A 27,413-nucleotide genomic window follows, 5' to 3' on the forward strand; every position below is an offset into this window, starting at 1 on the left:
TCCTCAGTGTTCGCTCTTACAATAACAATGTTGCTACAGCTTGGTTATTATACAGGTTATGGAACATGAATTAAGTATTGTTAACTGTTTTTGAATGCAATTTTAAAGTGATTTAGAGGTAGAATTGATTTGCTAACATTAGCTGCGTTGCTAGCCACCAAGAACGAGACGACTTTTTCATGTTAGAAAGCGAAAAAACAAAACATTTTGTCTTCATGTCTCTCATAATGATTGTGAAGATTCCCCCAAAAAAGTGCAGTTCCCCTTTAAGTACTCTCTGGAGTACTTTTTCAAGAAGCGGCACTTTAGATGGACACTTCCTGCTTTGCCCTGACAAAGATGGCCGCCCACTCACCCCTGCGCGCCAACTCTCGGCATGTCTCCTTGCCGATGCCCGTGTTGGCGCCCGTCACCAACACTGTCTTCCCGTCCTGACGCCGCCGGCTGCGACACACTCCGCCTGCGATCCACCTGCGCAGCACCGCCACACCTGTACACACACACACACAAACACACACACACACGTTGGTGAGAAGATGACGGATAATGACCACATTAGACCCTGCTCATGAAAAGGTCATCTCACAGATCAAGAGTACTCCCAGTAGCGCCCCGCCACGGACCAGCGTGCCCCCCCGACCCTCCGCCTCCTCTGCAGCCGCTGCCGCCGCCTCCGAACCGCCGGACAACGGCAGCACCAGAAAAGCAGCGCCAGTCTCGGCTCTCATGTTGCAGGTCCACAAAGTGCGCTGAGTGGCCGAGCCGCGGCAGAACAAGGAGGGGGCGGGGCCAGATTAAACCTGATTACTTGGGATTAAAAAGCACGCACACACTTGACCACAACTTCCTGTCAGAGGGCGGGTGCAGCCGTCGTGTCGGTCATGTGACTTGATCCGGTCAACCTTTTATGTGAAAGGAGACCTGATTTGTATATATACTGTATATGTATTTTTTGTGTGTGTGTGTGTGTACATATATTATGTAGTTGAGTAGCCTTGGTCTATAGGGATGGGTACCGTCCACATTTGAACCGATACCGGTACTCAACGGTACCGATTTTGTGTGTGTTGACAAATGTTAAATCTTTGATGATAAAAAGTTTTTTTTTATTATAACATTTAAAAATGAGCTGAATATGAGAACTGTGCTGTCCAGTTGTTTCATCTTGTTGACGTATACGTTGTCTCATTTGCAGTGCAGTTGCACTTCCAAGACATTAAATGGTAGCTGCTTGTGTTATGTTGCGCCCTACAAAGTGTTTATACTGTAAGTAATGTGCTTATTAGACACCAGCTGTTTGATTGTAACATTCGTCTTTGTGGTAGTCTTCATTACCAAATGTCAAGGTGTTGAATTCGCCATGCAAAATCGCTAATGCTAATAGTAGCCTGTCTATGGAAAACCCAATGTAAGTTAGCATCAAGCTTGTGTGTTTTGAACGGGTGGAGCCTTACTTTACGTCGGAGCGTTTTCTAGCGAGCATGCTTTGTTGGTGCAACATTACTCCGAGAGATTGTTTGCGTGAGCTGGTGTTTAGTCTGCAACTGGACATGAAGTCACATGCAACAAAAATATGGAAATATGGCAACGTTTGATTTTACGTGAATCAATAATAATAATAATGGATTAGATTTATATAGCACTTTTCTATCAACTAGATACTCAAAGCACTCACAGAGAAGTGAGAATCCATCATCATTCACTCCACTATTGTAAGCTACATTTGTAGCCACAGCGTGGCTGCCAATTTGCGCCTACGGCCCCTCCGACCACCGCCTATCATTCATTCACCAGTGTGAGCGGCACTGCGGGCAAGGGTGAAGTGTCCTGCCCGTGATTTGGATGGCAAGAGGCAGGAAGTGAATCTGGAACCCTCACCCCACGACGCCACGCCGTCCCCGATACCCGGTAGTACAGACGGAATTTGGTCGGTACCTGTAAAAGTTCCAAATTCGGTAATCCTCCCTAGAAGTGTCAGTATCGGATCGATACTAGTGTAATGAGATCTATATTTGTCAGTGCCTTTTAAGGATTATTATCCATGTTTTATTGTGGTGTTGGTCAAATATACATTATATATCCATATATAGAAAGTATATGTAGATCTATAGAAACTCGGGTAAAAAGTCATTGGACACGGGAGAGAAAGCAAAGGGATTTTAAGAGCCAATACTGTGAATCTTACAACAACTCCCAATTCAATTCAGAATTGATTCTCGATTCAACACGATTCTTGCAGTATATTATTTTGTATGATGTATACGTAAAGTGAGCAAAGCCCGGAAATGGCTAAAAAAACATTTTTAAAAATGTATTGCAAAAATCGATTATTGGAAATAGGAATTAATGCAGTCTGAATGAAAAATACTTTTTTTTAAACAAATGTTTTCAGCACCTCTAGCCAATACTAGTTGCTTTTTTATTTAGATGTTTGTTTATGTAACAACTGTATGTGTTAAAAGGAAATAATTGTTTTATTGTACACCAATTATTATGAAACGTTTTCAAAACGGCTTACAGGTTAGAAATGCTCCTTCTTGTTGCACATAGAGGCCTGAAAAAAGTATATTTTTTAATCTATTAAGAAATAAATACAAATAATTGATTTACTTTTTTTTTTTTAAATGTATTTGATTTTTTTGAAATAGTTTTTTTGTTTTTTTTTGGAGGGGAGGGTGAGACAAAAAAAAAGGTCTGTTTTCTCAGTTCCTGTATTATGATTTCCCTATCAAATAAAAAAAATAAAATAAATGTATTTCATTTTTTTGAAAACTTTTAAATGTTTTAAAAAAAAGATTTCGTTTACATTCGTGATGATTAAGAATATACTGTATAAGAATGATTCTTTGTTTTTGGTGATTTATTGTCTTGTACTGTTGTACATTTATTAATACATATACGTTTGGGGATGTATTTTTGTTTGTTTGCATATAATTATTATTATACACATTAAGAAGTCAAAATTACTGAATCATTCAATTATCCTGTTTTCACTTGGTATAGGCTTGGCATCAAAATGTGCAGTATCACCCACCCCTACCATAAATACATAATAGTCTAGTACATACTTCACCTTGACACATTTATTTAAAAAAAAATAGTTATATATTTTTTCAATTCCGTCCGTTTTTTCGTTGTGACGTCACAACGTGTAGCTCCGCCCAGAAGCGAAAACAACGCAACCAACATGGCGGCCAGGCCCACGCGGTGCTTTTGCGTTTGTTCGTTTTCTTCGGCGTCCTTGCACATTTTCTTCGCCGGCTCTTTAGTCGAACTCGTTCCAACTGACGAACAATAAAGATGAACTCAGTCACAACGACGGCGTCCTAAAAGGGAAGTGACGTCAGCGGAACGTGAACAAACAGGAAGAGACACAAAAAGCAACCGGAAGTCCTGCCTCTTAGGTTTTGTCGTCTGCTGCACCTCGTCCGCGTTGTCTGGCTTCACATTCCCGCGCAGGTAAGAACGGCCAGGCTCGGCTCCGCTCGGTCTGCTTCACAACCAGAGCCGCACCGAGCATTTAGGGAGCGCTCGGTGCATCGCAGGGGCGGTGCTTAGGGACTCCAAGGCGCCGCAGCGACAAGGAGCGAACCGGTGTCCCGGTTCCGTTAGGATTACTTGGACCCTCCACCTGGTCCTTTTTTGGCACCCGCGGGTTTTATCCGCCAGACCGTAGAAGAAAAGGTAGTGTTGTGTCTCAGCGCCCCCTGCCGGACATGGTGTATCCAAACACTTCTGGAAGGCATATTCTTAACGTGTGGTATCCCATAATGCACTGCGAAAATGTCTGACGCCGTGATGCCGTCCTGTGGTTTCCGTAGCAACATGGACACCGAGTTGTTTATGGAGTGTGAGGAGGAGGAGCTGGAGCCATGGCAACAGGTGGACGCCAGCGTGGACGAAGACGACGTAGACTATGGTGCGTCACGCACACCTGCCCCCAGGTGTTGAAGTGAGTCACAACAAATTGACTGCGCCTTTCTTTCTCTTCCTCAGCGTCGTCATCGCCATCCTCGCTGATGCCGCCTCCTCTTCCTCCCTCTTCCTCTGCCACACCCCTGGTGTCCCAGGCCACTCCCCTCATCCTGACGCAGACAAACAGGGGGGCGTTCTTCCTCCCGGCCGCCCCTGGCACGGCCACGCCCCTCCTCCTAACCGCTCAGGTACTTCAAACAAAAGTAGTGCGGACTACCCGACAGAGCCAGGTGACGTGTGTGTGTGTGATTCCCGTGCAGGGTTTCCCGCTGCAGGGCGCGAGGCCCGGTTCTTCTCTGGTCCTAAACCTGCCGCCGGGTCAGCCGGTGACCCCGCTCACGCTCATTCACAGTAGGTGGCGCCGGGCTTTTTGATCGTGGGCAAGTCTGTTCACCTTCCGTACTAACGACGCTTCTTGTCCGCACAGCCCCGCCGGTTGGTGGGTTGGTGCGACCCGTCGTGGGCATGGCCTCCGCCCCCCCGCAGACCGCGCTCACAGGAGTCCCCACAGAGCCCGCCTCCCTGCATCTGCCCGCTGCGCTAACCATCCACCCCAGCAAGGCGGGTCATGGTCAGTGAGGGGAGGGGTCCTAAGACTATCAGTCCATTGATTGATTTTCCACTACAGAGCAGTCCGGGCCCACTCAAATATTAGCACTGATTTTAATCATGTTCAATAAATATATCTAACCTACCGTATTTTCCAGACCATAGGGCGCACCATATTATAATTCGCACTGCCGATGAATGGTCTATTTTTGATCTTTTTTCATATATAAGGTGCACCGGATCATAGGGCGCAGTAAAGGAGTCATATTATTATTTATTTTTTTCTAAATGTAAAACACTTGTGGTCCACATAACTTGTAATGGTGGTTCTTTGGTCAAAATGTTGCATAGATTATGTTCTACAGATCATCTTCAAGCCGCTTTCTGACAGTCGCTTCCGAATGCGCCGTTTTGTGGGCGGTCTTATTTACGTGGGTCACCTTCGGCAGCGTCTTCTCTCCGCCATCTTTGTTGTAGCGGTGTAGCGTGCAAGGGCGGGAGTGGAAGAAGTGTCAAAAGATGGAGCTAACTGTTTTAATGACATTCAGACATTACTCAGATCAATAACGGAGCAGCATCTCCTCATCCGGAAACAACAACACCGGATTTTGTCCCGTGAAAAAACGTCCGACCGGAACTCTAATAACTAAAGTTCCTTGGGTGAATAATGGAACTCACTACACCGGTATGTTTTAGCGCTTTCATGGCGAGTTTACTGACAGATATAAGTAGGGCTGGGCGATATATCGACATACGGGATATATCGCGGGTTTGTCTCTGTGCGATATAGAAAATGACTATATCGTGACATTCGAGTATACTTTCTCACACAGTTTTTTTTAGCTGCGGGCATGACACTCTCACTCGTTCTTGTGTGAAGTGAAGTGAAGTGAATTACATTTATATAGCGCTTTTTCTCAAGTGACTCAAAGCGCTTTACATTGAGAAACCCACTATCTAAGTTACATTTAAACCAGTGTGGGTGGCACTGAGAGCAGGTGGGTAAAGTGTCTTGCCCAAGGACACAACGGCAGTGACTAGGATGGCGGAAGCGGGGATCGAACCTGCAACCCTCAAGTTGCTGGCACGGCTACTCTACCAACAGAGCTATACCGTCCCTCCTCACAGAGACATAAAACAAGCGCACCTTCTTACATACGTCCAATACGTATACGCCCTTGCGGAGCAGAGAGGTAACGGCATGTAACGTTAGCTGTGGTGCGAGTGGTAATACGAGAGAAAGAAGGTGCGAATCTGGTAACAAATGAAGGAAGAATTAATTCACAAGAAAAACAGCACGGGGTCCATCGTCTGGCGGTGGTTTGGCTTCAAGTGGGAATATGTCGAACAGACAACCGTAATTTGTCAAGTGTGGGGTAAAAGCGTTGCTATAAAAAGTAGCATTACTGCTAATATGTAGCATCATTTGGAAAGTCACCTGCTAGAAAATGAAGAGTGCTTACTCCGCATGTCAACATCTCCGTTCGGTGCCACACGCCCACACCATCAAAATGCAGAGGCAAACATTTCCAGATCAACATCGTATGAAAAAAAACCTGATTTTTTTTAGTTGTGATTTCCTTCTCTGCATGAAAGTTTTAAAGTAGCATATATTAATGCAGTATGAAGAAGAATGTTTCAATGTAGACACATAGAATCATCATACTGTTGTGATTATATGTATCAAGTGTTCATTGAAGGCTAAGGCAAAATATCGAGATATATATCGTGTGTCGCGATATGGCCTTAAAATATCGTGATATTAAAAAAAGGCCATATCGCCCAGCCCTAGATACAAGTAAGAACTTTACACTACTTTGTTAGAAATGGCAACAGCGGAGGATGAATGCCACATAAGAAGATAGAGGAAAAATAAGAAGCTTATCGACTACAGTGTCGCCACGGACTACAAAGGCGGATGCGCGCAATTTTTCAGGATTTATGCAGATCCCAAATACATATCATCAGGTACCAGAAGGTAAGAAAAGTTGCTTTTGCATAATATTGCAAAACAAAATGCCAGATAATGTCTTACCTTATACACACACCATAATAATACTCGTATGTTGAAGCACATCAAACGGTGCAGCCTACACTTACCTCTTATGTTTGACAGCCATCTACTGGTCACACTTATCATTACACCATGTACCAAATAAAATTGCTTCAATGTGGGTAAGCTCAACCAAACTTATTCCTTACATTAGGCGCACCGGGATATAAGGCGCACTGTCGAGTTTTGAGGGGAAAAAAGGATTTTAAGTGCGCCTTATAGTCTGGAAAATACGGTACATACAGTTTACAACCTTGTTAAATGATATGAAAGTATGTGTTGATTACAAAGATTATTATCAAGGCTTAGGCCAGGCTGATTACAAAAACAGGTACTAAACAAATTTATTAACAAAAAAGTGACTCATGAATACTGCTGACATTTTTATTTACGTATAATTACGCAAAATTTGTGATAAATGTATACGTTTTTTAAATAAACTGTCAATAAAATTAAAGTGCAAATGAAAATACAGCTTCACCCCTTTAGTCATGATTTTGGCGCTTAAGAAACTTCTCTATGACTAGCTTCAAACTTCTTCTGTTTGTTTGATATTGTCATTACTGCCACAGTGGTGGGAAAGTGTATTACAACTGAAACTTTTGGCGGCCCTTTATGTTAAAAAACACGGATGTTGACGATATACGATAGAAATAACATAAATTTGGTCGACAATAGAGCTTTTTACATTATCTCATATGGTGATGATGCATGTTGATGACACATTCTAGCTGTGTCTTCCAAAATTGGCGGCGTCAACGCAATGTAGCATCCTCGCTAGCAAGCTAGCTGCTAAAGGTCCCTCTACAGTGCAAGTCACCAATTCTCGCCTCTACGGTGTATTCCTAAAAGTAGCATTATCACTGGAGGATGGGGACTAGCTCAACATGCTACGTTACACACCGTAGGAGGATCCAGTAAGCCATGCCAACCGCTGAGCTAGAGCTCTTGAATATGAACAGGGCTACGCGGATCGATGCAAATATCGACAGGAACGATACCAAGTGTAGTATCGGTATATGGTCAATACTACAGTGATTACATTTATATTTTTAATTGTAACAAAATCTCTTTTGTCGTTTTTGTTACTGTCATTGTTTACAAGTTCAGGAAAAAGTCAGTGGACACAGGAGGACATTAAGGAATTAAATATTTTTTTATCCATATTTTTTGAAATATGTTTTTATTAAATATTTTTAAATATTGAATATATATATATATATATGTATATATATATGCATTATATTTCAATATATATCAAATGATTTAAATTAGAGACATGAGTTTTTGCTGATGTTTCAATATTGACTTTACTCAAAATATTTTATGTAATAAAAAGGAATATTTGATTAATATCGTTATGTTGCCATCCTGTGTTTTTGTTTAAATATAATGTCTGATCAAAATTGATTTATGCTCTTGGAAATTTGAAGTATGAGTAACAGTATTGGTATGACCAATGCTGTCTCTGTAACTACTTGGTATCGCATCCATACCCAAATTTATTGGCCAAAACTAATGTTTTTTTATCCAAACAGAAGAATTATTATGTATAATGTATTATTATATATGTATATATATATATATTTTAGGGCTGTGTATATATGTGTATACATGTAATTATATATATATATATATATATATATACATATGTATCTATATATATGTGTATATACAGTATATATACATACATATGTGTATACATGTATTTGTATATATATATGTGTCTATATGTACCTGTATATACAGTATATATATGTATATACACACAGTATATTCAGTTTATAGACATACATATCCTGGTATGTGTATATATATCTCTCGTGATATAGATTTTAGGCCATATCGCCCAACCCTAATTGATTGGATGTCTTTTCTTCCAGTGAGCCTTTACATGTCTCAGATGGGCGGGGCCAAAGCCTCGGAGTCATCAGGCGTGATCGACGCAATGCCGCCGTGCAGCAGCATGAGTACTTCTCCGATTGTTTACGTTGCATGTGACGCCGCGCTCGAGTGTTGAAGCAAAAGTGTATGGGATTGTGTTTGTGTTTCACATGACCCAGCAGCGCCAGGCCCCTCCCCTTTGAAAGGGTCCCTCCCAAGTGGGGAATTAGCTCCGGCGCGCCGCAAGGTGGTCCTGAGTGTGGACGAGTTCTACTACGGAACGCTGGAAGGGAGCCAAGGTGGGAGAGGGCCACACCCTTTGGGGGTCAAAGCCTCCACCTTGACCTGCCAAGTCTGCTCCCAGCCTGTCAACAACAACCTGAGGTGGGGGGTGCAGCCGCTGTTAAAGGTCCGTGTGACTGAGGCTTCACACACGCAACACCCGTGTTGGTTGTGCGCAGGTTGGTGCAGCACACGCTGCAGCACTCGCCGCTGGTACGAGGAGGCGACGTGAAGAAGCTGTGCACCTTCTGCTTCCGACAGTTTTCCTCTCCAGCTCAGCTGCAGAGCCACCGGGAGCTGGTGCATGGCCCCGCCCCTTCGCCGAGTAGGGCAAAGCGAATGGCTTCACGTGTTTTGGCGTTTGCTCGACCGCTTGTCTTTGTCTCTCCGCAGGCACGTGTCGCATCTGCGAGTGGTCCTTTGATAACGAGTCGGCCTTCCTGAACCACATGAAGTCCAACCACAAACCAGGAGAGATGCCTTACGTCTGCAAGGTACACCCATGTCCTCATTTGAGTTATTTGGGTTATTTTTCGCCTCGGGGCAAAACCTTTTCACCAAAGAGGGGCCGGGGGCCCACTTGTATATTAACACTGAATTACCATAATTTCCCGGCTACAGGGCGTACAGATATTTAAGTCGCATCCAACAAATTTTAGAATACATTTTTTTCTTCAATACATATATTAGCCGCACCGGACTATAAGCCGCAGATATGTACCGGTACGAAATATTTTGTAAATGTTTCCAAAATCGAAGTCATCGTCATTGACCAACGAGCGACGGAAACTAGCTCTCCAATTACGAAACTGAAAAAATTCATATCGTGTTGCACTGTAAACCATAACACTCGTAAACATATTGGCATGTTATATAGGAACTTTTCTAATCAAGTAGTCAAACAAAATTGTCCTTCTTAATTTTAGCACAATAAGACATTGACAATAATGTTCAGTAGGCTTCAGTAGATAAGCTGATGGCAGAGGGATTCTAATCTTCCTTAGATCTTTCTTTTAGCGATGTAGACGACGTCTAGGAAACCCTCAATGCGTCTACTTGGCCACATTTGGACAAATGCATGCGTCTGGATAAAACAATGCCCAAAACATTCATTTTTGTTGTTTACCATGCAAGCCCAAATCAAAACTGCTCTCGACATGGAAGACGTGGAATACACATTTAAGAACACACATGATTGTGGCAGACGTGATGACTTTTGCTACAGTATAGCCTGTCTAAATGCTACATTTAATTTTCATTGGTGTTTTAGAACAAGACAGTAGCTGACATTTTGTTCATTATTTCTACTGTTTAATATATTTTGACATTGAATAGTTGAATAATTTTGAAACATAAACAACGTAACTGCAATATCTTTGTTATTTCAGGCTGTTAATCACAAATGGCTATTCAGATAAAGGAAGTTAGCTAATAGAATGAAGTTAAAGTTAAAGTACCAATGGTTGTCACACACACACACTAGGTGTGGCGAAATTATAAGCATTGTTTGTACTCTATGATTTTTGCAGTCTTTTTGTGTGTCAAAAGTTGCCTCTGATTATGACAAATGTGGAGGTTTTAGCCACAATCTAACCTGTCTGAATGCTGAAGATCATTTTGCGTCGGGGGTCGAAACCCCCCACCAGGGCTTTGTCCTGGACCTACTGGGGCCTGTGGCCCCTGGACCCTGGCTACTCGGCATTTTGAGTTTCAAAAGCTGGCAGGTATGTTAATATTATATGACGCTCCTCAGGTGTGCTCCTATCGCTCGTCCTTCTACTCGGACGTCCTGCAGCACTTCGCCAGCTTCCACAGAGACCTGCGCTGCCTGCTCTGCGTCTTCTGCCTGAAAGTGACCAGGAACGTGGCAAACTACCAGCAGCACGTGCTGCGGCACAAGGTACACGTGCACCTGGTAGGACGCGTGCATCGCGGTCGCTAACCTGCGTGTGTCCGCAGGTGAGTCAAGCCTTCCACTGCAACAGGTGTCGTCTGCAGTTTGTCTTCCTGAAGGACAAGACACAGCACAAGCTGGAGGACCATCACAGCGTCCGCCGACCCGCCAAACTGGAAGGCCTGCCGCAGGGGTCAAAGGTCGGCTTGGTTTTGTGCCGCATCGGGAGGGGGCCATGCCCAGAGAGTCGCCTGTGACTGTTGTGTTTGCAGGTGACCATCCGGATGTACAGCAAGAAAAGGCCCCCCGTGTCGTGGGTGAGGGGCGCTGCCCAGCTCCTGCAGAACCCCTCCTCTCTCATCCAGCCAATCAGGATTAAGACAGAGCAGCAGAACCTTTCGACCCCCAGGAGCCTGTCCACGCCTCCAGGGTCGCCCCCCGTGAGGCCCACCGGTGTCCATGGCACCAGGTGAGTGATCCCCCCTGCCCCGACTTGAACGTGTAACATAACCTATGTCTATATATATATATATATATGTGTATATATGTGCGCGTGTACTGGTATATAGATATGTGCGTATATGTATGTGTATATATATATATATATATATACATATATGTAAGTATGTGTGTATATATATATATACACACACATATATATATATATATATATATATATATATATATATATATATATATACACATATATATGTATATATATACGGTATACATATATATGTATATATATACGGTATACATATATATGTATATATATGTGTGTATGTGTATATACACATACGTGTGTTTATATATATATGTAAACACAAATGTATACACGTGTGTGTGTGTGTATGTGTGTGTGTATATATATATATATATATATATATATATATATATATATATATATACACACACATATATATATATATATGCATATATATGTATATATATACGGTATACATATATATGTATATATATGTGTGTATGTGTATATACACATACGTGTGTGTGTATATATACTGTATATACACATATATGTGTTTATATATATATGTAAACAGAAACGTATATACGTGTGTGTGTGTATGTATGTGTGTGTATATACCGTATTTCCTTGAATAGCCGCAGGGGCGCTATTTAATTTAAAACCTCCTGTCACTCCGGCGTTTACCGGAAACCGGCGGGATGGCCGTGCATGCGGTAATTATTTTAAAACCTCTTGTCACTCCGGCGTTTACCAAAAGGAATCCGGTAAATTTAGGCGTGCGTTTTGAGTGTGATGTAAGCATACCATCATGAAAAGCACATTTAATTAAAAAAAAACGTTATTATGGTCTTACCTGTACTTATAAATGGAGTCCATTTGCAGCTCCTTCTGACCAAAAGCATCGATAACTTGGTTATAGAAGTCTTCCTTATTTTCTTTCTTCAGTTTTAAAAGTCTCTCTGTCTCGATGGAGATATTCCTTTAATTATTACCTCCTGCTTCGATTGAAAGTCCAGTTTAGAAAACTGTTTTATTTTAGATACCGGTATGTAATTCTTGTTTAAAAAAAAAAAAAAAAAAAAAAAAAAAAAAAAAAAAAATCTCGCTGCGTGTGTTCACTTCTTCTGCAGTACCGGAAGTCGCAAGAAGGATCACTAGCGCGGCAGCGCCCTCTACCACCAGGAGGCGGGAGTCATTTAATGACTTATACAGTATTTCACACACGCAGCTACGGTATATTAATACAACATAGCTGCTTACTGTTCTCTTTAACATACTGTACCGGTATTCAATAGCTTGGACCTTAAATCCTACTGAATAGCTCTTTATCTTTTTTCCTTTGTGCGATTGCAAACTACTGAAAGCAGCTTCCTCCATTTTGAAAATGAGGACAGATGCGTCACTCGTGACGTAACGAATTTGACCCGGTGGAAGTTCTAGACATATGCTAAATATTTTGCGAAACGAGTTTGACCCGGCGAAAATTATAGACATGCAATAATAAAATTAATATTTTGCGAAACGAATTTGATCCGGCTTCAATAATAAACCGGCGATAAGGCCAAGCATGCGTTAATTATTTTGAGAAACGAGTTTGACCCGGCAGTAATTCTAGACGTGCGAATACTATATTCCCTGCGCCAATTCAAGGAAATACGGTATATATATATATATATATATATATATATATATATATATATATATATATATATACATACACACACACGTGTGTGTGTGTGTACATAATATATTAATATAATTGCATATTAAGAGTATGTGAAAGCTCGACTCATACCTTGTTTACATCTGTGACGACCTCCTTAAAGTTTTGTAATCAATCAGAAATATCAAGGGTGTGTAATGTGTGACCATGTGTGTTGACGTTTGTTAGTTGTGTGCACCATGACTAGAAAGATTGTTTGGATCGTGTCAAAAATGTAAATGCTTTGCTATTCTTTCAAAGTACATTGATCTGTTATGCTCACATTATCCACAAGACGGTGGCAAATATGTAGCATTCAGAAACCACCTGGTATTTTGAATTCATGGCGTCTTGCGGGCCAAATAGAAGAAGATGGTGAGCCGCATTTGGCCCGCGGGCCGTAGTTTTGGACACCCCTGGTCTACTTTTACAATAACTTGAACGTAAGCCGTAACCGCGCCTCATTGACAGGTTGGTGTGCTTGGAGTGTGGAAGCGAGGCCTCGGATCTCCCCGCCCATTTTCCCACGCACGTGCGCTGCGTGCTGTGTGCCTACAGCAGCTGCTGCTCTCGAGCGTATGCCGCCCACATGATCCAGTAAGACCGTACCCTCTGTGCAGGTAGGGACAGGTGTGTCTTCATTACGTTCACCCTGTCACTTGATTGCAGCCACCACGTCCCGCGTACCAAAGGGGAAGCGCTTCCTCTTCATCGGCTGCCCCCGCCTTGGTGAGACCCCATGATGGGATCGGGCATCGTTAATACTCCACCTTCTCTAATTGCTCGCTGAGATTCAGGACGTCGTTGATTATGTCACGCCGTTGTTGTGTTTCAGTCCCTTTACCCTGCGGTGTTCCCTGTGCGACTTCACATCGCTGTCTGCCGACAAGATGGCCGAGCACCTCGTGATCAACCCAGAGCACCACAGCGCCACCTGTCGAATCCGGAGTAAGTGTCTTCACAGTGTACACTAGCGATCGAGCGTTTTTTTTCCGGGTCGATACAGCTTATTAGCAGTCAAGGGTGCCGATATGCGATATTTGTAGCCGATATTAATTTGCATTAAATGTTTTTTAAACATCAGTATATATGTCAGTAAACAGTTTTAAGTTGTTTATTTAACATTATTTTTTAGGAAACATGGGACCATTAGCAGCACAATGTTTTATGCGGTGCTAACATTGTGGTTATTTAGCAGCAAAAAAACACCATCCATCCATCTTCTTCCGCTTATCCGAGGTGGGGTCGCGGGAGCAGCAGCTTAAGCAGGGAAGCCCAGACTTCCCTCTTTCCAGCCACTTCGTCCAGCTCCGAGGGATCCCGAGGCGTTCCCAGGCCAGCCGGGAGACATAGTCTTCCCAACGTGTCCTGGGTCTTCCCCGTGGCCTCCTACCGGTCGGACGTGCCCTAAACACCTCCCTAGGGAGGCGTCCGGGTGGCATCCTGACCAGATGCCCGTACCACCTCATCTGGCTCCTCTCGATGTGGAGGAGCAGCGGCTTTACTTTGAGCTCCTCCCGGATGACAGAGCTTCTCACCCTATCTCTAAGGGAGAGCCCCGCCACCCGGCGGAGGAAACTCATTTCGGCCGCTTGTACTTGTGATCTTGTCTTTTCGGTCATAACCCAAAGCTCATGACCATAGGTGAGGATGGGAACGTAGATCGACCGGTAAATTGAGAGTTTGCCTTCCGGCTCAGCTCCTTCTTCACAACGGATCGATGCAGCTTCCGCATTACTGAAGACGCCGCACCGATCCGCCTGTCGATCTCACGATCCACTCTTCCCTCACTCGTGAATAAGACTCCGAGGTACTTGAACTCCTCCACTTGGGGCAAAACACAAACACCTGAATTATGTGTGTCTAAGAGGAGCATCATCATTTGCGTTTCCAAATATGGCAAATCTCCTGGGAAAATTAGTAAAAAATATGGGATTTTTCTACCTCACAATAACTCTTCATCTACTGTATTTTCCAGGACGATGGAGCGCATCAGTATATAAGCCGCACCCACTAAATGTTGGAAGAAAAAATATATATTTTCCGTATTTAAGCCGCACTGACTATAAGCCGAAGATATATATGTTGTGAAATGAGTTATTTACACCAAAATATTTTGTAAATGTTTATTTACTTACCTTAATTGTTTTCAAAAGGTGTCTATAACACGGCTGATCAAACAAAACAGAAGTCATTGTCATGGACCCACTAGCTGCGGAAGCTAGCTCTCCAATCAGCTTAACCGACTCAATAACTCCACTGTGACGTTTTGGTGAATTTACAGAGGAATGTGTGAAACAAACAATACAAAAAAAATGCCATTGTAACACAGACACTCGTAAATGTGTTATCACATTAGCTAAAGCTAACGACGCTAGTGTCATTACATTAGGATAGCACGTACAAATATGCATGAAAACACCCCTGCAGACATCACACTTTGGGACGGTTTAGTAAGTAAGAATGGTTTTAGTTGCTTGGAGTGATGAACGAGGAATCCATACGAGTAGAACGACTAGAAGACGGAACAGGACTTCTACTTTCGGTTGAAATGTCTGTCTAAACAGGAGGGCACTGCAGCACTGCGGCACCGACAGTGAGCGAATGCGTCCGAAAGATGGTGCCGTAGCATAAACAATAACAGAAGCGTACTTGCTTGTTTTATCTGCACAATGGCCGGCAGCTCTTTTGAATCTTTTACTGGTTTGTGTACCACTGTTTAATAAATGGACTGAATGTGCTTCCATGGCTGTATGCTCTTTTCAACAAACGGGGTATTGTTTGGATGGCTAGTTTGTCACTTCAGTCATTGATTTGTTGTTCAATATCGTAGTTACTGGCGCGCGCTGCAGTTCGTGTTAAGTTTTATGGTGGTGAAAAAGACGTCATTTCCTGACCAGTTCCTCCGAATAAGACCTTGTTTTCTTCCGTGTTGGAAGACTTGGCTCACAGCTACAGCCCCGCTCCCCTCTGTACTTGGCGCAGGAAGGAAGCACACACACACACACACACACACACACACACACACACACACACACACACACACACACACACACACACACACACACACACACACACACACACACACACACACACACAGCTGTACAGTAAGTGATCAGTGATACTTCCGCCTCAGTCACTTGTCCATTTGGTTATGGTTTAGGTTTATTTTAAAAATGCTATACGGATGGGCAAAAATTTTACTCTAGTTTGATCCAATTTGGATAGATAGATGAAACGTTAATCAAAGGGTGAAACGGGTCTGTGCTTGAGCAGTGGTTATTATTATCTACTTGCCTAAGTATTTCAGTTTTTATAGTAAATACTGGTATAATTTTAGTATATATTGTGTATGCTGCTGTAGTTGTTAAAGAAAAAAACAGGCTGATACAGATAAATGTCAAATATCGGCGCAGATAATTGGTCGATCATTAGTGTACACGTTCACTTTGTTTACGTTCTTTACGTTGTTTCAGTTCATGTTTAGTAATAAATTGGTGTAAGAACGCCCCCAACAGTTATTTAATTTATTGTTTTGCTAACACATATTTCTCAAAGGAAATGTTCTTCTTCTTTCCAGTCTACATTGAATCGGATATTCAGCTGTGTTCAGATGAAGAGGCTCCAAAGTCGGCTGAGGCGGTGGACCCTGTCCAAAGTGAGGACTGGAAGTCGGTCGATTGTTGGAAACAGCCTTTAGAAAACTCAAGCAGGAAGTCCTGCGTGCTCCCGTTCAAACAGGCCAGTGGACCTCACCACCCCCTGCAGCAGAACAGCGATGCCATCGATTTCTTCAACCTGATGTTCCCCGCGGCCCTTGTAGAACTGATCGCCACAGAGACCAACGCCCATGCAAAGACTTGCCAGTACTTGGGCTCCGGATGCCCAGACTGGATCCCGGCGACCACACATGAGATAAAAGGATTCATTGGTCTGTGCATCCTCATGGGGGTTCAGAACCTTCCAGAGCTGGCGCAGTACTGGTCGTGCAATGACCACGACAACAGCCGCACGTTCCAACACACGATGACCCTCGCGCGCTTCAAGCAATTGGCGTCCAACATTCGAATGGGAAGCTTCACTACGGACGAGCATCGCCGCACCAGCAACCGAAACGACTCGCTGCACATCTTCAGGCCGATGCTGGACGTTTTAGGCGGGTCCATGTGGGATGCTTACCGGCCAAATTGCTGCCTGAGCATTGACAGGGCTCTGTTGCCCCGTCTGGAGGGAGACGGAGTCCTCGGCACAGGGGACTCCAAGAGCCAGCCTCAGGTGTGGCTGCTGTGTGACTCTAAGTCTGGCTACTGCCACCACTTCTTCATCCAAACGGGCGAGAAGTTGAAACAAGAAGCGGGCTTCACCGTGGTGATGGAGCTGGTCAAGGGTCTGGAGGACAAACACCATCAGCTCTACTTGGCCAACTCGCTCACATCAGTCCCGCTCGTGCAGAAGCTTTTGGAGCGCGGCATCTACACATCCAGCTCTTTCCCGCCCCTCAGCCACATCCTTCCCAAAGGGCTGTGGGAGGACGGCCATCTGGACAAACCGGGAGACTTCTTGCAAAGGAGTCTCGGCCCCTTGCTAGCCACGCGCTGGAAGGACACCAAGGAAATGGGCTGCCTGTCTACCAATGCCGATGCGGGCAAAGCGGACACCGTGTGGAGACGGTCTCAGACCAAAGTGGGCGCCTTAGAGCCCATGAATCGACCCATGGCCTTCTGTCTCCTGCAAGAGAACATGAGGGGGGTGGACATTTGCAAGCAGCTACTTGCCTGCAATCCCCTCGGTGGCATCCTGCAGGACCGCCACTGGCGTAGTCTCTTCTGGTTCTTGGTCAACCTCAGCGTGGTCAACGCGTTTATTGTGTTGCGCGAGAGCCGCAAAGAGATCCCGCCGGCCTGGGTGCACAACGGGCTTTTCATGCAAGTCAACTTCCGAAAGCAGCTCGGCTGCCAGCTCGCCGAGTGTGCGCGGGGGTCCTCCGGGGCCGCGAGCTGGCATCTGCCCAAGGCAGAGGGCACGGATAAGACCATCCAGCGACACCGGCTGGCCAAGATCGGCTCTGCCTCAAAGAGGTGCCGCAACTGCAACGTAAAGAACATTCGCCACGAGACCGTCTATGGCTGCGTGGTGTGTCGGATCAACCTGTGCAAGCAGCCTCGATGCTTCTGGGAGTTTCACGGGCTTTCGCCAATCAACAAAGGTAAGACTCTGCTCTCCTCAATGCCATCTTAAAGGGAACTGCATTTTGGGGTAATTTTGCCTATCGTTCTCAATCATTATGAAAGACATGACGATGGATGGATTCTAAATATTAAATAAATGCGAAACACTCTATTCTGCCTATAAATCCCTTAAGAAAACATCCAAACACCTCCATTGAGGTTTTATATACATGATTTAAGTATTTATGTAATTTATTAACATTTATAATAGCATTTAATATTTACGAATTTTGATAATTTTAAGCATTGATTTCAAAAATGCATTTTGCTTTTTTTTTCCTTCATCACATTATTACTCACTGTAGACTTCATGATAGCCAACAAACATAATAAAACATCACTTACTGTACAAAGTCTGTTGTCATTAGGATGCCGACTGCTAGGATGTCCATATATTCCCGTTTAGATAAAGAATGTCTTATAATGCTCGCAAAGAAAACGGGATGGAGCCAATTGCTTTTTGTGTTGTTCTCGTCATTTCCGGGTTTAAATTGGCTGTCAAAGTGTACCAACTTGTTGGATTACATTCTCAGCCATCTACTATCCGGGTGAGAGGCATTATTTATGATCTACGATAAACTTACTAGGAGCAGGGAGGCGAGGAAAGCAGCAGACTACTCGATGATGTAAACCAGGGGTGTCAAATTCATTTTAGCTCAAGGGCCACATGGAGGAAAATCTATTCCCACGCAGGCCGGACTGGTAAAATCATGGCATAATAACTTAAAAATAAACATTATTTTAGATTGTTTTCTTGGTCTTACTTTGGCCAAAAATAGAACAAGCCCATTCTGAAAATGTACACATTACAAATAATCCTTTTGGGAAAACAACTCAAGTTCTGAGTTCAGATAAAAATTGGTGCGATTTCAAAAACTCCATGAAGAACACAATGAACTTGGACTTTGTCTCAGTGTATTTAAAAGCCATTAAACTTTAAGCGCTTCCTGTTCAGCATTCTCATGTTGGCAGTTCACCTGTAAAAACGTGTTTCGTCAAACTGCCGCATTGCATGGTGACATCCACAACTGCCACTACACATTCATTTATCATCATTCAAATATTTGAATTTATAATATAAACTAAACAATAATCAAAATGACACCATAGCCGAAATCAAGGTAACATAACTACAAACGTATCCAATGTGAACATGGTAGATTTAAGGATGAAAAAGTAGAACAAACAACAAATATAGAAAGATACATTTTTACAACAGCGTTCAAGATGCGCATTGTGCCGTCAACCAATTGCGAGCGCTGCACGGAAAGATGATAGTATTGTTGACTTAATTCTTTGGCTCCTACCGTTTCGTTATTTTATCGGTTGAGTGGATAATTTACAATGAAAGAAGGTATTGTGTGTCGCTACTGCATCAGTCTGCCGCCATCTGCTGCCAGCCACATTAGGAGCAGCTGATTGCTTGCACCTGCGCTGAGTGGAGAAGCGGCAGCCAATCCAGAGGGCGCTTAAAGTCAGCTGACACGTCATCCTTAAACAGTGTCATGTGTGACGTGGGTTACACTTGAATTGATATTGCAACATACAGTGGACACATTTAGAACAGCAGTTTTTTTCATTCAAAAAGTTGCAGCTCATTTTTATACCTAGAAAACTTATCTTGTGGGCCGGATTAAACATGTTCGCGGACCTGATACGGCCCGGGGGCTGTATGTTTGACACCCCTGATGTAAACATAGGCACACACGGTAGTGATCACGTCGCCGCTATGAATAGTTTGTCTGCGTTAGCAATTATTATAACAATATCACTAATACGTGTTAATATTCAAGTCACAAAATGTAAATTTAGCAATGTTGGCGCTCTTCGAATGGCTATTTATTGGATTTTATGAGCAAAATAAAGGACCTCCCATTGGCTCCACTGCAAATTGACTTTATTTACGAGTTAGAATGCATTTTTAAAAAATACATCTGTCGTCATGTCTTTCATAATAATCCTGAATGATAGGCAAAATTCCCCCAAAAAGTGCAGTGATCAAGTGATTGCAAAAGAAAAAAACATTTTGGTAAAAATTTTCCTTACAGAAATGAGTCCATTTTATTGTTTTGTTTGTTTAATTATTTAGTTTAACAACGTTCTTCACCTTCCAATTACAGTAGAATGGTAAACAATTCTACAGTAATGAGAAATAGAAGTTTATATCCTTTTAAATGGTTACTCGCATTACTATTATATAGTATGATTACATTATAATCATTAATAATAATTTTTATGGGTGTTTTCTTCAGTTTAAGAGCATTATGTAGACAAAAGCTCTGAGTCTGTCTGCATAAAGACAAATATTATTGAAAGTCAATTATTGCATATTCTTCTAATGTGTGGCACATTGAGACAAGAATGTTAATTGACAGTCTAAAAGTAACATGTCTTCCCTCACTCATGATTTTCACACTTGTATGCTTATACAATTAAATTAAATAAACTATAAAATATATAGTATAAACATTGCAAATTGACTAACGTTTTGGACGAAAAAAATCCCGATTAGGTTTCTTTCTCAAAATCGCGCAGCCCTACTATCGATACGTGTCAAAATGCCTAACATCGTTGCTGGTAATCAATCAATCTCTAAAAAGAAGGCTTGAAATCTCTTGAGTTGCATGTTATAAGTTTGTCATATATTAGTTTTGCCTTGTAAATATAATTACTGGAATAAACAAACCTTTGCACGATATAAAAAATTGGAGTTTTACCTGTATGTCTAGCTTGTGTGCTATTGTGTGCCTAGCTGTTGCGTAGCTGCGAGCTCCTAATAGCCTATAGCCAAACATGTTTACTTTTTTGCAAATGACTTGACTAAAATAGAAGTAATTGTGTGCTTATAGGAGAACATGTAGATGTTAACTGGCTGTCCAGTTTTGCACAAATTAAAAACAAGTTGCAGGACTGCTTGTATCGCATATTATATCACACACAAGTAAACACGCTGCAGCAGTGCTTGTATCGCACATGATATCACACACAAGTAAACACGCTGCAGGACTGCTTGTATCACACATGATATCACACAAACGTAAACATGCTGCAGGACTGCTTGTATCACACAAAGGTAAACACGCTGCAGGACTGCTTGTATCGCACATAATCTCACACACAAGTAAACACGCGGCAGGACTGCTTTTATCAGGCATGATTTCACACACAAGTTAACACGCTGCAGCACTGCTTGTATCGCACATCATATCACACACAAGTAAACACGCTGCAGGACTGCTTGTATCACACATGATATCACACAAACGTAAACATGCTGCAGGACTGCTTGTATCACACAAAGGTAAACACGCTGCAGGACTGCTTGTATCGCACATAATCTCACACACAAGTAAACACGCGGCAGGACTGCTTTTATCGGGCATGATTTCACACACAAGTTAACACGCTGCAGCACTGCTTGTATCGCACATCATATCACACACAAGTAAACACGCTGCAGGACTGCTTGTATCGCACATAATCTCACACAAGTAAATACGCTGCTGGACTGCTTGTATCGCACATAATCTCACACACAAGTAAACACGCGGCAGGACTGCTTTTATCGGGCATCGTTTCACACACAAGTTAACACGCTGCAGCACTGCTTGTATCGCACATCATGTCACACACAAGTAAACACGCTGCAGGACTGCTTGTATCGCACATGATCTCACACAAGTAAACACGCTGCTGGACTGCTTGTATCGCACATGATCTCACACACAAGTAAACACGCTGCAACACTGCTTGCATCGCACATTATATCACACACAAGTAGTGTTAGCATATTAGCTAATGCTAACAACGCTAGCTTGATTACATTGCGATAGCACGTACAAATATGCATGAAAACACTCTTACAGACATCACACATGGGACGGTTTAGTAAGTAAGAATAGTTTTAGTTATATTGTAAAACTTACAAACGTTGCTAGGAGTGATTAATGAAGAAATTATTTTGAGTTGGACCGCTATGGACGGCTTTACTCCTGATTTAAGGCATTAAAACAGGAAGTACATTTTCAACCCGCAGCACATGCAGTAAGCGAACTCACCCGAAATATGGCGCCATAGCACAAACAACGACACATTATTTCGGTCCTCCGCTTGGGTTTACTGAAAACTCTTGACTAGAGATGTCCGATAATATCGGACTTCCAATATTATCGGCCGATAAATGCTTTAAAATGTGATATCGGAAATTATCAATATCGGTTTCAAAAAGTAAAATTTATGACTTTTTAAAACGCCGCTGTACGGAGTGGTACACGGACATAGGGAATAGTGCAGAGCGCCAATAAACCTTAAAGGCACTGCCTTTGCGTAACCAGCATGAAGAGTACGCCAAGAGATCGTTCACTATGGCAGAAACATGCTGAGGCTTTCGTCCAGCAGTGGACTGACAACGGCTGATGATGATGATTGCGTGCCAGCCCAATCACATAATATCTACGGCTTTTCACACACACAAGCGAATGCAAAGCATACTTGGTCAACAGCCATACAGGGCACACTGAGGGTTGGTCGTATAAACAACTTTAACACTGTTACAAATATGCGCCGCACTGTGAACCCACACCAAACAAGAATGACAAACACATTTCGGGAGAACATCCGCACCGTAACACAACATAAACACAACAGAACAAATACCCAGAACTCCTTGCAGCACTAACTCTTCCGGGACACTACAATATACACCCCCCGCTACCCCCTAACCCCCACCTCAACCCCGCCCCCCCAATCCCACCCACCTCAACCTCCTCATGCTCTCTCAGGAAGAGGATGTCCCAAATTCCAAGCTGCTGTTTTGAGGCATGTTAAAAAAAATAATGCACTTTGTGACTTCAATAATAAATATGGCAGTGCCATGTTGGCATTTTTTTTCCATAACTTGAGTAGATTTATTTTGGAAAACCTTGTTACATTGTTTAATGCATCCAGCGGGGCATCACAACAAAATTAGGCATAATAATGTGTTAATTCCGCGACTGTATATATCGGTATCGGTTGATATCGGAATCGGTAATTTAGAGTTGGACAATATCGGAATATCGGATATCGGCAAAAAAGCCATTATCGGACATCTCTACTTTTGAACTCAAAATATTATGGGCATTAGTGGAAAAAAAATCCATAAATTAGCCACACCGTTTTACAAGCCCCGGGGTTCAAAGTGTAGGAAAAAGGTAGCGGCTTATAGTCCGAAATTTACGGTAAGTTCCTAAGGGATAGGGGTGCTCAGTTTGAGACCAAAAAAAAAACAAGCCCATATAACCCGACACTTGCTTTTTTGCTGATATCGGACTGATCTAAAGATCCAATTGCTGCTAAAAGCTTTTTATTCTCAACAGGCTCAACAAAAGTGGGTTTCCTCAAGAACGCACAAAGGTAATTGAAGCTTGTCCAACGGTTGGTGTGCCATCTTGGTATCTGCTGACACTTTCTGACGTTGTTTCTGTGCTGCAGCGGAGAGGTCGAGGCTGCTGAGGTGCAGGACCACATGGCCCCTGTAGAGGACTTCTCTGAAGACGAGGGAGTGGACGAGCTGGAGGAAAACACATCCATAAAGGAGGAAAAGCCCGCCTCTCCATCGCCATCTCCATGTCCGGAAGACGACAGCAAGCAGTCGGCTGCGTCCATTCCCAACGAGCAGCAGGACTTCCTCTCGCCTCAGCAGCTGCAGGTGGCCCTGCTGGCTTTGTGTGGCGGACTTCGCCGAGCTTCGTGCGTCTTCTCCACCGAGCCGCAGCTTATCCGTTCCTGGCTGAAGGAGGCCAGGAAGCGTCTGAAGCCGAGAAAGGAGGACGCGTACGGCGAAGGCGAGGCGTGCATGGTGGCCTGGGTGCTGAGCCAGCGAGAGCAGCAGATTCCCATCAGCGAGAGCAACCTCTTCCGTAAAGCGTCGGTGCTAAAGAAGAACGGCGCGTTCGGCGACAGCTTCCAGATCTCGTGCGACTGGGCCGTGCGCTTCATGCTTCGGTATAAGCTCGGCCCTTCCGACGCCGGCGGGAGGTCGGTGCTGCCGCCGTCTTTGGAAGCCAAAATCCGATCTTTCAGGGCGTTCACGCAAAAAGTCGTCCGGGTCCATGAACTTTCAGAAGGTTCTGTAGCCTTGGTGGATGAATTCTGCCTCTTTCTGGATTTCACCGGCGTCCCAGAACTGAGCAAGCGCACGGAGGCACTGCAGTTCACCGGGTCCTCGCCTGTGGTCACGGTGTACCTGACCCTGCTGGCTGACGGCACCATGTTGCCCGCCCTGGTGCTGAGCAACAGGAAGCCGGCCCACAAGGTTTTGACGGACTTTGTTTTGCTAGAAACACACTTGGAGAGCCCGTCAGCTGGCGAGGCATTCAAGATCTGGACTAAAAGGATTTGGCTTCAGTATCTCTCTGGGCCAGTTCACCACAAAAAGTCCATGTTGGTTTTGGACCAGCACCAAGAACACACAGGAGATGTTTTTCTTGGCAACATCAGTGGATCAGGCACTCTTCCGGCCGTGATCCCTGCCGGCTGTTCCTTCGTCCTTCAGCCGGTGCTGCTGTGCCTCAAGCCGGCTCTGCAGCGGTTCTTGCGCTGTCGTTGGACCGAGTTCATTGCCGGCAACTCGAAAGAGCTGGAAGAGGCATCGCCGTGCCACCTGCAAGACAACGTCACTGGGATTTTGCTGGACTGGGTGGTGGAAGCCTTGTTAAAACTGAAAGACCTTCGCCAGCTCTGGAGGAAGTCCTTCCAGCTCACAGGCATCCTGCCCAAGCGGGAGCACGCCAATGACGACGTCGAGGAAGGTCAGAACCGCCAGGAGAACCAGCATGATCTCCTCAAGAGTCTGGAGGACATTCTTCTGCCGTCTGAACGGGGTTTGGACCTCGGAATGGAGGACAACGAGGACTCCGAAGATGACGAGACGTCGGCAGAGGAACAGGACGGCGGGCAAGAGGAGGAGCCGAAAGAAAAAGGGGAGGAGACGGTTGAGTGTGACGAGACAAAAAAGGACGGTGAGGACAAAGACGAGGTGAAGACACTGGAGGAGGACAGTGAGGAAGAAGGGAAAGAGACCGAGGACGACAGGATGGAGGTGACGAAGGAGCGCAGAGAGACCAGGATTATGATTGGGGAACAAGTCGGTGACGAGTGGAAAATAGCTACGAAGACCAGGACGGAACGGGTGGAGCCAAATGCGGACGAGGGCGAACAAATGGACATAGCTGAAAGTTCAAACGCTGTCCTTCCCTGAGGGCGCAGTCAGGCGCCGGACGGAACTAGCAAAACGTCTAGTGGACGAGAACGAGCTTCGCTTGCTCGCCTCATCGTCCACCTTTTATGTTACGATGTCGTTACTTCCTCTTCCCAGTGCTTCGTCAGCTAGAACACTCCGCTTCTAGCGGCCTTTGCCCAAGCTACAGCAGGAGGGGTACTCACACGGCCCCATTCGCCCGCGGTTTACCTGACACGTGAAACGTGACGAATTGCGGGGGGCGCACTTTCCAATTTAGCCGCCAGACGTCGGTAGAGTGTTGAATTATCACTTTGACCGCAGGGTCAGTTGCTTTTGTCGAGCGGCGCTTTCCATCATTTTCAGCAGACTGCATTGCAAAAAAAAAATATATTCCGCTCACGCGAGACGCACCCAGGAGTGGGGCCATATGAATCCCTTCCTGGCTGTAGTCGTGCCAAAGCTCATGCAACACGAGCTCGACCAATCACCCAAACTTTAGTGGACTCTCACAAACTGTCGGACCAAATGGACCAATGAGAGAGCTTGTTGCTACATCCAGCGTGTAGCGGACGTGTACTTTCTGCCGATCGTGCAGACATTGCCGAGGTCGTTACTGGATCGTCCTTCCAGGATTTCACTGGCTTTTTTTTTTGTGGTTGAAAAAAAAAAAACGACCGCTGGAATTTTCAAAAGGTTACAGTGTTTTGATGCCTTTCTTGCCCAATAACTTTGTATTTAGTCTGTTTTAACTAGTGTTCTTTGCAACCCAAACCCCAAAAATCACGACAAATCCAACAAAATATACATAATTTGCATAATTGAAGATTGGCGGCAATGTACAGTACGAGTTACCCCCAGGACCTGGCTGGCTTTTTTGGGAGGCCTGATCATTTTGTACGTGTGTGTTGCAATAAAATTGCAGGAGACAGTGAAATCGTTTTTATTTCATTTAAATATTCATTCTCTGATTACGGTAAGGACATTTGTATACGACAAAGTGAACAAAGAAAAGCATGTTATAAAAACGTTTATGCTAACGATGAGTAAATAATACAAATATATGAGGTTAATTTGTGTCTATGACAAAATCTTTCTTTTTTGATGCTGAATTTAAGCAACTGAATTTTTTTTTACAATTTCATGAAATGTGTGTGTTTAAAAAATCCGTTTGATAAAATAATGTTTGAAAAAATTTTGTGTAAAAAAAACATAATCAGTGCAGAAATATTCGTTGCTTCAAACCTCAAGACTTGCTTCTGGTAAATTAACACATTATTGACTGATTCTGAGACAGGATCGATTGCTTCAATCAGTACACTGAATTTTTGTGCCACAAACTTTTTTACACTGAATTCTTGTGCGGCAAATTTTTTACGCTGATTTTTTGCACTGAATTTGTTTACTCTGAATTTTTTTGCACTGAATTTTTATACCCTGATTTTTTGCACTGAATTTTACACCAAATTTTTCTGCGCTGAATTTTTCTGAATTTTTAGTCAGAATTTTATACGTTGAATTGTTTTACTCTGAATTTTATAAACGGAATTTTTCTGCTACAAATTTTTTTGCTCTGAATTTTTATACACTGAATTCTTCCACGCCAATTTATTTGCACATAATTTTTTCTGATCCGCAATTTTCTGCACTGAATTTTTTTACTCTGTGATTTTCTGCGCCCAATTTTTTGCCCTGAATTTTACACAGAATTTTTTCTGATCCGCAATTTTCTGCACTGAATTTTTTTACACTGAGATTTTCTGCGCGCAATTTTTTGCCCTGAATTTTACACATAATTTTTCCGCGCTGAATTTTTTTACTCTGAATTTTATATATTGAATTTTTCTGCGCTGAATTTTTTTTTACCGTGAATTGATTTGCACTGAATTCATTTACACCGAATTTTTCTGTACTGCAATTTTCTGCACTGAATTTTTATGCACTGACTTTAGTTCTGCGCCAAATTTCTTGCACTGAATTTTTATACATTGATTTGTTTCATACGCAGATTTGTTTACACTGAGTTTTTACACACTGAATATCAAAAAACTGTTTTGATCAACTGAATTTTCAAACAAACTTGTATTCAGTGAAATTGTCAACATAATTTGAAATAAAAAAATCAGTTCTCAAAATTTAA

At 43.4% G+C, this 27,413-nt stretch overlaps 2 protein-coding genes across 4 annotated transcripts in view; one reads left to right on the plus strand and one right to left on the minus strand.

Annotated features, from left to right (window-relative positions):
* Positions 1-884, minus strand: part of si:dkey-23o4.6 (retinol dehydrogenase 12) — an 8,224-nt gene extending 7,340 nt beyond the window's left edge. The window contains exons 1-2 of the mRNA XM_062029842.1: positions 587-884; positions 356-490 (exon numbers count right to left, since the gene is read on the minus strand). Of these exons, the coding sequence (XP_061885826.1) occupies positions 356-490; positions 587-728 (277 nt within the window). The 5' untranslated portion in view covers positions 729-884. The remainder of the gene's footprint in view (positions 1-355; positions 491-586) is intronic.
* A 2,278-nt stretch (positions 885-3,162) lies between these two features.
* pogzb (pogo transposable element derived with ZNF domain b) lies at positions 3,163-26,204 on the plus strand. Of its 3 annotated transcripts, none has more exons than XM_062029838.1 (18): positions 3,163-3,684; positions 3,822-3,919; positions 3,997-4,163; positions 4,236-4,326; positions 4,403-4,546; positions 8,461-8,547; positions 8,641-8,845; positions 8,923-9,068; positions 9,137-9,237; positions 10,497-10,643; positions 10,703-10,837; positions 10,910-11,106; positions 13,298-13,423; positions 13,496-13,555; positions 13,662-13,774; positions 16,407-18,032; positions 23,412-23,448; positions 23,527-26,204. In XM_062029838.1, exons 2-18 carry the CDS (start codon positions 3,826-3,828, stop codon positions 25,292-25,294), a joined length of 5,244 nt encoding a protein of 1,747 aa, XP_061885822.1. In that variant the 5' UTR covers positions 3,163-3,684; positions 3,822-3,825; the 3' UTR covers positions 25,295-26,204. The 3 variants fall into 3 exon arrangements, with proteins under 3 accessions (XP_061885822.1, XP_061885824.1, XP_061885823.1); XM_062029840.1 differs by having other exon boundaries at positions 8,644-8,845; XM_062029839.1 differs by having other exon boundaries at positions 3,163-3,459.
* Positions 26,205-27,413: the final 1,209 nt, after the last annotated feature.

This window comes from Entelurus aequoreus, linkage group LG20, assembly GCF_033978785.1.
Source record: "Entelurus aequoreus isolate RoL-2023_Sb linkage group LG20, RoL_Eaeq_v1.1, whole genome shotgun sequence".
NCBI lineage: Eukaryota > Metazoa > Chordata > Actinopteri > Syngnathiformes > Syngnathidae > Entelurus > Entelurus aequoreus.

Coding starts and splice junctions, on each gene's coding strand:
- pogzb (XM_062029838.1), top strand. CDS start 3,826: ATGGACACCGAGTTGTTTATGGAGTGTGAGGAGGAGGAGCTGGAGCCA. Junction 9,238..10,496: donor AGATGCCTTACGTCTGCAAG/GTACACCCATGT, acceptor GACGCTCCTCAG/GTGTGCTCCTATCGCTCGTC. Junction 13,424..13,495: donor TATGCCGCCCACATGATCCA/GTAAGACCGTAC, acceptor ACTTGATTGCAG/CCACCACGTCCCGCGTACCA.